The sequence below is a fragment of the Sinocyclocheilus rhinocerous genome, unplaced genomic scaffold (assembly GCF_001515625.1).
Source record: "Sinocyclocheilus rhinocerous isolate Xijiao unplaced genomic scaffold, SAMN03320098_v1.1 scaffold55, whole genome shotgun sequence".
Lineage (NCBI taxonomy): Eukaryota > Metazoa > Chordata > Actinopteri > Cypriniformes > Cyprinidae > Sinocyclocheilus > Sinocyclocheilus rhinocerous.
In genome coordinates, this window is record NW_015647461.1 from 181,908 (window position 1) to 190,944 (window position 9,037).

At 35.4% G+C, this 9,037-nt stretch overlaps 1 protein-coding gene across 2 annotated transcripts in view; it reads right to left on the reverse strand.

Annotated features, from left to right (window-relative positions):
- Positions 1–9,037, reverse strand: part of LOC107709186 (tyrosine-protein kinase JAK1-like) — a 38,356-nt gene that overhangs the window by 25,831 nt on the left and 3,488 nt on the right. For both annotated transcript variants that reach the window (XM_016513597.1, XM_016513596.1), the window contains exons 2-4: positions 4,607–4,812; positions 3,015–3,138; positions 266–419 (exon numbers count right to left, since the gene is read on the reverse strand). In XM_016513597.1, the coding sequence (XP_016369083.1) occupies positions 266–419; positions 3,015–3,138; positions 4,607–4,805 (477 nt within the window). In that variant the 5' untranslated portion in view covers positions 4,806–4,812. The remainder of the gene's footprint in view (positions 1–265; positions 420–3,014; positions 3,139–4,606; positions 4,813–9,037) is intronic.

Genomic DNA, 9,037 nt, shown 5'->3' on the forward strand with positions numbered 1-9,037 from the left:
CACACACACACACGTTATTAGACAATAGTGTACATAACAGCCCCAGAGATGTTTGAATAAATAGCAGCAAAAAAAAGACATTTAAATACATATCAGACTTCAAAGAAAACAACCAACATGATAACAACAGATACCACATGAGAGAGTATTTGAATAATCATCAAACCACAAAGCTCCTGCAGTGAAAAACAAGCAATATTACTTTAGTTTGAAGTTTCATAGTGACATGAACAACCATGTAAGTGATACCTCAGGTGTTACTCACCTGTGCAAACAGGTAGTCAAGAGATGCAGCATCCAGTAGAGGTGTCCCCTCAGGGCCCTTCTGAGAGACTAAAATCCCTTTCTGCTTGCAAAGTGAGTGTCTCCAAACTGGAGATTCTGCCTCACTAGTGCCATGCCAGTTTGTGAAATAAAACCTGTGTAAACAAATCAAATCAGTTGTTAAAGGATTCGTGGTGGATGGTTTTTTCATCTACACATACTTTTATGTCCCAGTTTTTGTTTTTTTTTATAAATCTAAACACATTTGAACTTTTTCTATTTTCACATCTGTCACATTGAAAATTTTTAGTAAGCATTTATTTTTGCTACTGTTCAAATGCCTTTTAAGTTTAAGTTTTACTTTAATTATTTTGATATTTACTGTGTAAAAATGCTATTCATTTTTAATAAATTACAACCAAAGTTTTAACAAAAGTTAGTGTACACGTTTACCAAGGAAGCAACAGTATCAGTGAAGATCATACAATATACTAAATGTTGTGTGAAGAAAACCATGATAAATAAAGGAAAATATCGGGGAACAGAATAATTCTGTCAAATTATGCAAAAAAATTATATATTATAGAGCAATATAGTATTACTGTAGTAGTTTAAGAAATATCCCTGTATGACTGACAAAAGAGAAATGAAGTACAAATAGGCAAATATGCACAAGTGTGTGTATGTGTGTGTGTCATGATTATGAATGTGGTCAGAAAATCATGATGACAGTAGCTGATAGCGTACAAAAACATACAGAACATTACATAAAAGGATTACAACAAAGGCTTAAATTATGTAAATATACTAACATATGGTAAATAAGGTACACAGGCTACATGCATTACTAAATCATGTGTCAACAATCAACAGAGAAAAGAACAACTGCACCACCCCATTGCCACGCAAGCGAGAGCTCATTGTAAACAGGAAGCAACATGAGTGAGAAAAGTGTGCTGTATGCCACAGAGGAAGAGAGGGTGCACAAAGGTTGACCATAACCTGTTTGTGTGCACAACAGGTAAGCTTCACACAGGGAGACAGCGATTCTTTACCCACCACTCGCTTTGTATACAGTAATTGACTCTTATCTTAGTTTCACTGGTGAAAAGGGGAAATTGAGGGGATCCTATGTTTTACTTTGCAAGATTGACATTTTATTGAACAATAGAATGTCTTTCAGAATAAGAGCAGCTTGAAACCATGTCAAGGGATTTGTTTCTTTATGTATTTATTTTTATTATTGTTTTGTCCTTAAAGGGGATTGTAACATATTTGTAACAGGTGTGCAACAGGGCTCTATACTGTTCATATGCATTTCTATATGCATTTCTAGCATTTCAATCAAACTAAACTGTATTGGCTGATATTAAAGGTGCAGTAAGTGATTTTAAAAAACGCTGCTGAAAAGTGGATTGGACCGAGCACCAAAACACACTTGTAGCCAATCAGCAGTAAGGGGCGTATACACTCATGATGGACTCATCAGGAGAATGACTATATAAAGTGAGACATGGTAGAGAAAATACAAAAGAGAAAAGGGTCAGGGGAATGTAACTTTAAAACGAAAGGCTATGATCAGGCTAGGGACCTGCGCAAAAAAAAAAATGCCAGAAGCTTTCCAGAGCTGGAGAGACTAGGAAGCCTGAAAACAGATGCAGAAGGTTGCTTTATTTCTTCTCTATACATGAGTAATGTAGGTTTTGTGTTTTTCACAGAACTAAGATATGCTGTCCTTTGCTTGAATATACTTGTGTGTCATCGTTGCTTGTTTGTTTCAGTTGCATTATTATTTTCCTTCATTCAGCTATGATAAAGAGACATTGATTTCCACGCTTAATAAAGTCTGGAACGTCTAAACCTTCTCCACTGTCCGGAGCCACTGTCAAACATTGGCTCCCAAAGGGTGTATGAAAAGTGAGAGAACATACTCCTAATATAATGTTTTCTCTTTTGGTTCCCCTTTTAGTGATTAATTGTTCCATGTGTTGCATAGAGTGTGCGTGAATGTGGGGGTGGAGGCATCAAGATGTGTGATCCTTTTGATTAGGGACGTGTTTATGTTGGCAATTTCAAATATTAACAGCATTTGCCAGAAATCACTTACTGCACCTTTAACAGAAAACTGACATCAAAAAATAAATTTCACTAAACCAATCAATAAATGTCCAGGTTATTTTTCACTTTAAAAAGACAAAAAATTTTTTTTTAAATTGCATTCAATTATATCTTATTACTACTATTATTATTATTATTATTATTATTATTATTATTATAAGACATAACTATATATATTAATACTTTTTCTTATTACATTAATGAGAATTTGGTAGTGAAAATGTTCTTAATCATCATTAAAATAATGCCACACAATGCCAAAAATCTTAATAGTTCAGCTTGTAGACAAAAAACTTGCTAGAGAATTAGAATGATGCGAGCCATAGGTTACCCCTGGAATTTCTAATGGGGTTTTTGAACAGCAGTTTTGAATTTTTAATGTAATGTTAGATGTGCTTTAAAAATGTAATGCAACAAAGATGCTACATAACTACAATTGGTTGCAAATTTTTAACACACACCACTAGTTGCAACATTTTTAAAGCATACTATTATTTCAAAATTCATGTTCCATGTTTTTTTGCATGTTAAAAAAAAAGTATGTTCAAATTTGATTCATTTTTTTATTTGTAAACCCAAAAATCGTACATTTTGGGTGGTTTTGGCAGCAGCATTCAGTTGTGCCCACTCACCTCATACGGTAATGAAGTTTGATGCTGGTCTCCTCCGTGACCTTGAACACATGATTGGGAGCATACCAAAGATCCTGGCTCTCTTCATACAATGCAAACAAGTTGTGACACAAAGGTGAGATGTCTGGGGAAAAACATATTCACAATTAGAGCCCGATTCAAACGGTTATTTTTATACCTGCCATTCTTATAGTTCTCACCAGCAAATAACCTCATCAGATGATGCCTAAGAGGAAATACTCATAGCTAATGGCTGTTTATGAGAAAAGTTTACCAAGCAAAATAATTTGACAAGCTTTTACTGGAACATGAAACAAAAGTGGGTCAAAGGTTTGCACATCTCCTATGCAAAAGGGAAAATATACAGTGCATTTGGTTTTAGTTTGAACCTGATGTACTAAATTTACAGATAACAAAGCTTGAGCAATTTTGTTTGAATGAGTTATTATGTTTTCATTTCTGTTTAATTTTAGTGTGTTTGTTTTACTTTTATTAGCATGTTATGTCTACAAAGTTTTTATTCATTTTTTTATTTTATTTTATTTGAGGTATTTAACATAATATACAAAGCAAGGAGTATGAATAAAACAACAACAAAATGAGAATGAAACAAATTAAAGAACAAAAATAGTAAGGCTAACATATAAAGGTTTTCATTTATTTTTATTTCAGTATTAGCTATTCAAGATATACATTTGTTCCCTGGGAGTTGAACCCACAATTTTGGCATGGTTAGTGCGTCTTAGAAATATTCTATCAGCAGGACTAGTAAAAAAAAAGGAGTACTGAAAACATAACCTTTGAAGTAAAACCAGTGGCTAACTACAGAGTGTGAAAAAATAAAAACTGTGTGAAACAAACACCATCGTAGTTCCTCTCCAGCAGCTGCCTTCTTGTCGAATATAAACTTCCCTTTCCTCTCTCACTGTCCAAGCCAGCTTTTGTCCTTGGCCGTAACTTTGAGGAAATTATGGATGTGACATTTAAACCCAGCAGCCATTTTGTGGCTGAATATTGATCAAGAGCCGAATAGACAGATGTAGTGTTCCATTGGGAGATGGAAAGGGGCGGACAGGGCAATCAGTCACAGTGCTTCTCATACTAAAGTCCATGTCTTGTCATAATCCACCCATGTCACATGATGATACCAACAGTAAAAACCCTTTAAGTTCCTCTTTTGTATTCTGTGAAATGCAGACGGTACAAAAGCCCCATTCCTCAATCGCACAATCAAAATATGAAACCGAATGCATGAAAAAAAAAGTCCCTTTTTATGCACATATTGATTTTGAGCTGTAAAAACCCTATTTTTTAGTGCAATGTTCTTCTACAGCCCACTTTATTCTGATGGGAAAAGAACCAAAATAGTACACTGATAAACGTGCACATGAAATCACAGATGCTCTGTGTATGTAATACCCGTAACTCATACTTTGCTTTGACAACTATTCCCATCCAAATAGTTATGATGAAAGGATGCATCACTGCTAAGAAAACATACCATCATGACCACACTGACTCTATGTCCTCAGAGATGCATTAGAGGGTGCAATACTTTAGCACTCTAAATAGGTGGCTGTCCAAACACTTACGGCATCTCTTGGCAGCCTCCACGCACAGGTCTTCCGCAGTGTGGCAGTATTTGAAGTACTCGTGTTGGTATGTGTCAGGCAGGTAGAAGTGGATTTCCAGTCCTTTCATTACAGTCGGAACGGTCATCTCTGCCTTCCTCTGTTTTTTCATCTTCCCACACAGTTGCCTGCCCAGCTCCATGACTGCTAGTTCTGGCATCCAGACACTGCAGGATAAACAGAGGTAACACAGAGATTCATTGATGAACTGTGGGTCCCTGCTTTGATGAGCAATGGTTTACTGCTTGTGAAATAACGTATTTCCAAAAGGTTACATTTATAACATCATACATGAATGAACCATACATTTTCACATTGATTTTTGAGCAATAGGTTGGTCAATATAGGGTTGTCATAATAGCAATAATTTTAGTGTCAATACCAATACAATTTCATGATTTTCAGTACTACAACAAAAACTATTATGCTCATGAACACACTCCTTTATTCAAAAATAACAACAATAATATAAAATAGGAATAAATTAAAGTAACTGAACCAGAATGATTGTGATGCTTTAATTTATTTGTATTTAACCTGTTAACCCGCACCGGCGTGTTTAGGCGTGTCTGTGCTATTTATTACCTTTGTTTTAAAACAATATTCAATCAACTATCATAAACTATATATATGAAGCAGTGGCGAAGAGCAGCAGAAAGACCCCGAGAGATATAATAAATATTAAAAAAAAATAATAAAAAAAAAAAAGACCCGGAGAGATGCATGACAGGCAGGGATAGCATTAGCACGTAAGTTTCAACGCCGTTCTCTTGAATGTTTGTAGTTTTGCCTCATTTGGTCATTTGGTTACCAGGTGTCCATTTGGAGTCTCCAAATGGCTTTTTTTTAAAAAAACGCCTAGACTTTTTTTTTAAATAAAAGCTTACAGAAACTACATTTTTGGGAGTATCATCTTCAAATTTGAATCAAAATATGGTCAGACATTCAGCTTTATCTTTATGGTGTTTTCAGGCCTTTAGCATTAAAGCCTCAACCATTTTTCCCTCAGTGAATTTCATTCAAAGATATCGTGAGTCACTTTCATGTACATTTTACCTTGTTTTACTCTGTTGCTATACTAATTTTGAGTTATTTTGACTCCAGAGTAACAAAGGTTCAAGTGTGTAGTTTCAAACAATACCAGATTTATAAATATAGACCATAGGGTTCAAGAGCTACAGACATTTTTATTTGGGTATGTCGTTTTTCAGAAAATGCTCAAAAATAGGGGTGCACAGTAAGTGGTTAATAACTTTAAAGCTATTTTACTTAATAGAGAAGTATTTTCCAGTATTTTTAAGCAAAAATAGATAAATAGATGTATTTTCAAATAAACAATCAATTACACTACAGGTCAAAAGTTTCAGGTCATTAAGATTTAAAATGTTTTTGAAAGAAGTGACTTATGTTCACCAAGGCTGCATTTATTTGATCAAAGATACAGTAAAACAGTAATATTGAACCTTATAAATGTCTTACCTGTAAACCATAACTGACTGCGTTTACATTAACAGCTCACTAAGATAAGCATTTTGACCAAGCTGCCAATTTTGCCATTCATGTAGCTTGAATATGCATGTGATCATTTGAAAGCAGCCATCTGTCAGTCAGCCATTACTCTGTACTACTGGATACTTTAGAAAGGCAGCATCATTATAATTGCAACGGACAAAACTGGACTGGAGGGTGTTGAACTCAAATCTTGGGACTAAGAGCTGGCCACAGATGAAGGCAATGGCAGTAGTCAACAGATGATCACACACACACACAAGTGAGTAACAGCAGTATACCAACACAGGTAAGTATGAGGAAAAAGAGACAAACATGGGAAGAGAGAAAACTGCATTTTGCTCTTTTTGAGCTCATTGTAACAAAACAATCAGATAGGCCTATATTTTTTTTATTAATGTCTTTTTTAATCTGATCCCAGTGCTAATGAAATCTAGGCAACATTTTAATATGCCAAATATGTTTTGTTATAACAACGATTTGAATATTTTTTGAATATACTGTCCACCAAAACAAAACCAAGCTACAGTCCTGTAGCTGTAGCTGGAGACTCTATTACATCAACCATGGTATTACTGTTAATCAACGGAAGTACAACATAATTGATGTCCTCTCAATAGGTGCCCTCACAAGCTATTTAATTCAACCCCCCATCCTACGGCAAATATGATGAAGTGAAGTGAAGTGAAGTAACATGTGGCCAAGTATGGTGACCCATACTCGGAATTAGTGCTCTGCATTTATCCCATCCAAAGTGCACACACACCTGGAACACACACCATTTTTGCTGCGGCGCCCGGGGAGCAGTTGGGGGTTCGGTGCCTTGCTCAAGGGCACCTCAGTCGTGGTATTGAAGGTGGGAGAGAGCGCTGTACATTCACTCCCCCCACCTACAATCCCTGCCGGTACGAGACTCGAACCCGCAACCTTTGGGTTATGAGTCTGACTCTCTAACCATTAGGCCACGACTTCCCCATGATGAAGGGCAAGACTCAGTGGATCTCCCTTCAGACCCTGTGGATCAATTTGTGTTTAGATGCCAAGATCCCTGCTGGCATGTGAAAGGACTTTCCTGAGATGAATGAATGCAAAAACAAACTGTGCTGAAAAAGAAATATAATTGGAACCAGTTAATGACCACATTTGTCTTTAAAGTGGCTTTAGCGAATTCAAGAAGCTGAACAAACTGAGACAATTGGTTTGGTTTTATGAAATATTAGTATAATGAGATCACAAATTCAATCAACATTCATCACCTCACAGCCTGAGCAGAAAGTACTTTCAATGATAGGTTAAATTTTGCATCAGATTACTTTGAGCATTACAGGAATAAATAATTATTTTGTGTGTGTGTGTTATATAACAACTGAATTTATTTAGTGTTGGCATAATGGGTTAAATTGATGTTTGTTAAAAAAAAAATCTAACAATGGACCCTTTTCACAAGATTGTGATGACGCGTTTAATGGTCATCAGCATCATAAATCCTCAAAAGTTTTTATATTTTGATTTTCTTTTTTTTAATATATGTACATTTATAACTAGTGCTGGGCAGTATGACCAAAAATTTATATCACGGTATTTTTCAAAATTATACCGGATTCACGGTACAGGACGGTATTTTTTTTTTCATGCATGAACGGGTGTTAACCATATTTTCTACTGATTGAGAGAGGAAATACTGCAGTATATTGACTTAGAATGCCCTATTTTACTGTCATGATGAGAGAATATTGTCAAAAAATACCACACTAAATAGTGACTAACTACGACCCCTTCACCGGTATTCGGTATGAACCGGTATACCGCCCAGCACTATTTATAACACTATACTTTCATATCACATTTGCATCAAAATACCAAAAAAAAACTAGTTAACACTAATGTGAGGGTGTTTCTAATGCAGCGTCTATGGGAGGGATGGTAAATTTGACATCGTTCTCTCTTAGGACTGCTGTTATCAGTCTCTCTTAATTTTTTTCCTTTTTTTGAAAGTCATGAAAACACTATTGTGGAGTTTTTCTTTTGCTATTTGAGCAAATGGGAATGCAAAAAATATATTTGTGGTACTCTCCCATTCACTGCTCTTCAAGTTAACCCAACTATGACGACTTTCGCTGCTGAGAAACCCGGAAATGTGAAAAAGGTCCATGCTTAAAAAATGTATTGCACCAAAACATTTTAATTTAATTTATGAGAAATATAAATGTATCAACCATCATTTAGTTCCAAATCAGTTAGCCCCTAGTATTGAGTGATTTGCAATTTTTTTTTAATACATAAACCATTTTGCTTATTTAATTTTACTACTAATAATTACTTAATAATAAAACCTAGCACATCAGAGTTATTATGTGACACTGTCACATAAGAGTAACGAAATGTAATGATTAGCCTAACAGGCTGGGTTACAAATTATTAAATTTAATAAAATTATTTAAATACTTTCCCATAGGGCTGCACGATAAATCAAAATGAAATCGCAATCGCGATTAGGCAGAAGCTGCGATTGCCATGCGTATCTTTCAGTGAAGCACGGTTCTGTGATCAGCAGTAAATCCGAAGGCCAGAGGGCGCTCTCACGCTGAAAATCCAAATACCCCCGCAGAAGAAACCCAGGAAATCCCTATAGCGGTTGCTGAATAAACAGAAGATTTAACTGCTTTCATTAATTCAACGTGACTAATAAACACACGACTACGGCAATATATGGTTTATCTGCGTTCGCCTTATTATAATTTTCACTATAATAAAGTATATCTATAATGCAATGCTAATCGACATAGCCTTTATCTCTGCTTAGAATACTATGAAATATGTTGCATGCCTTATTCTGTGTAAGAAGCCACATCATCTCACAGAAGGATTTATTTCAAACACTCG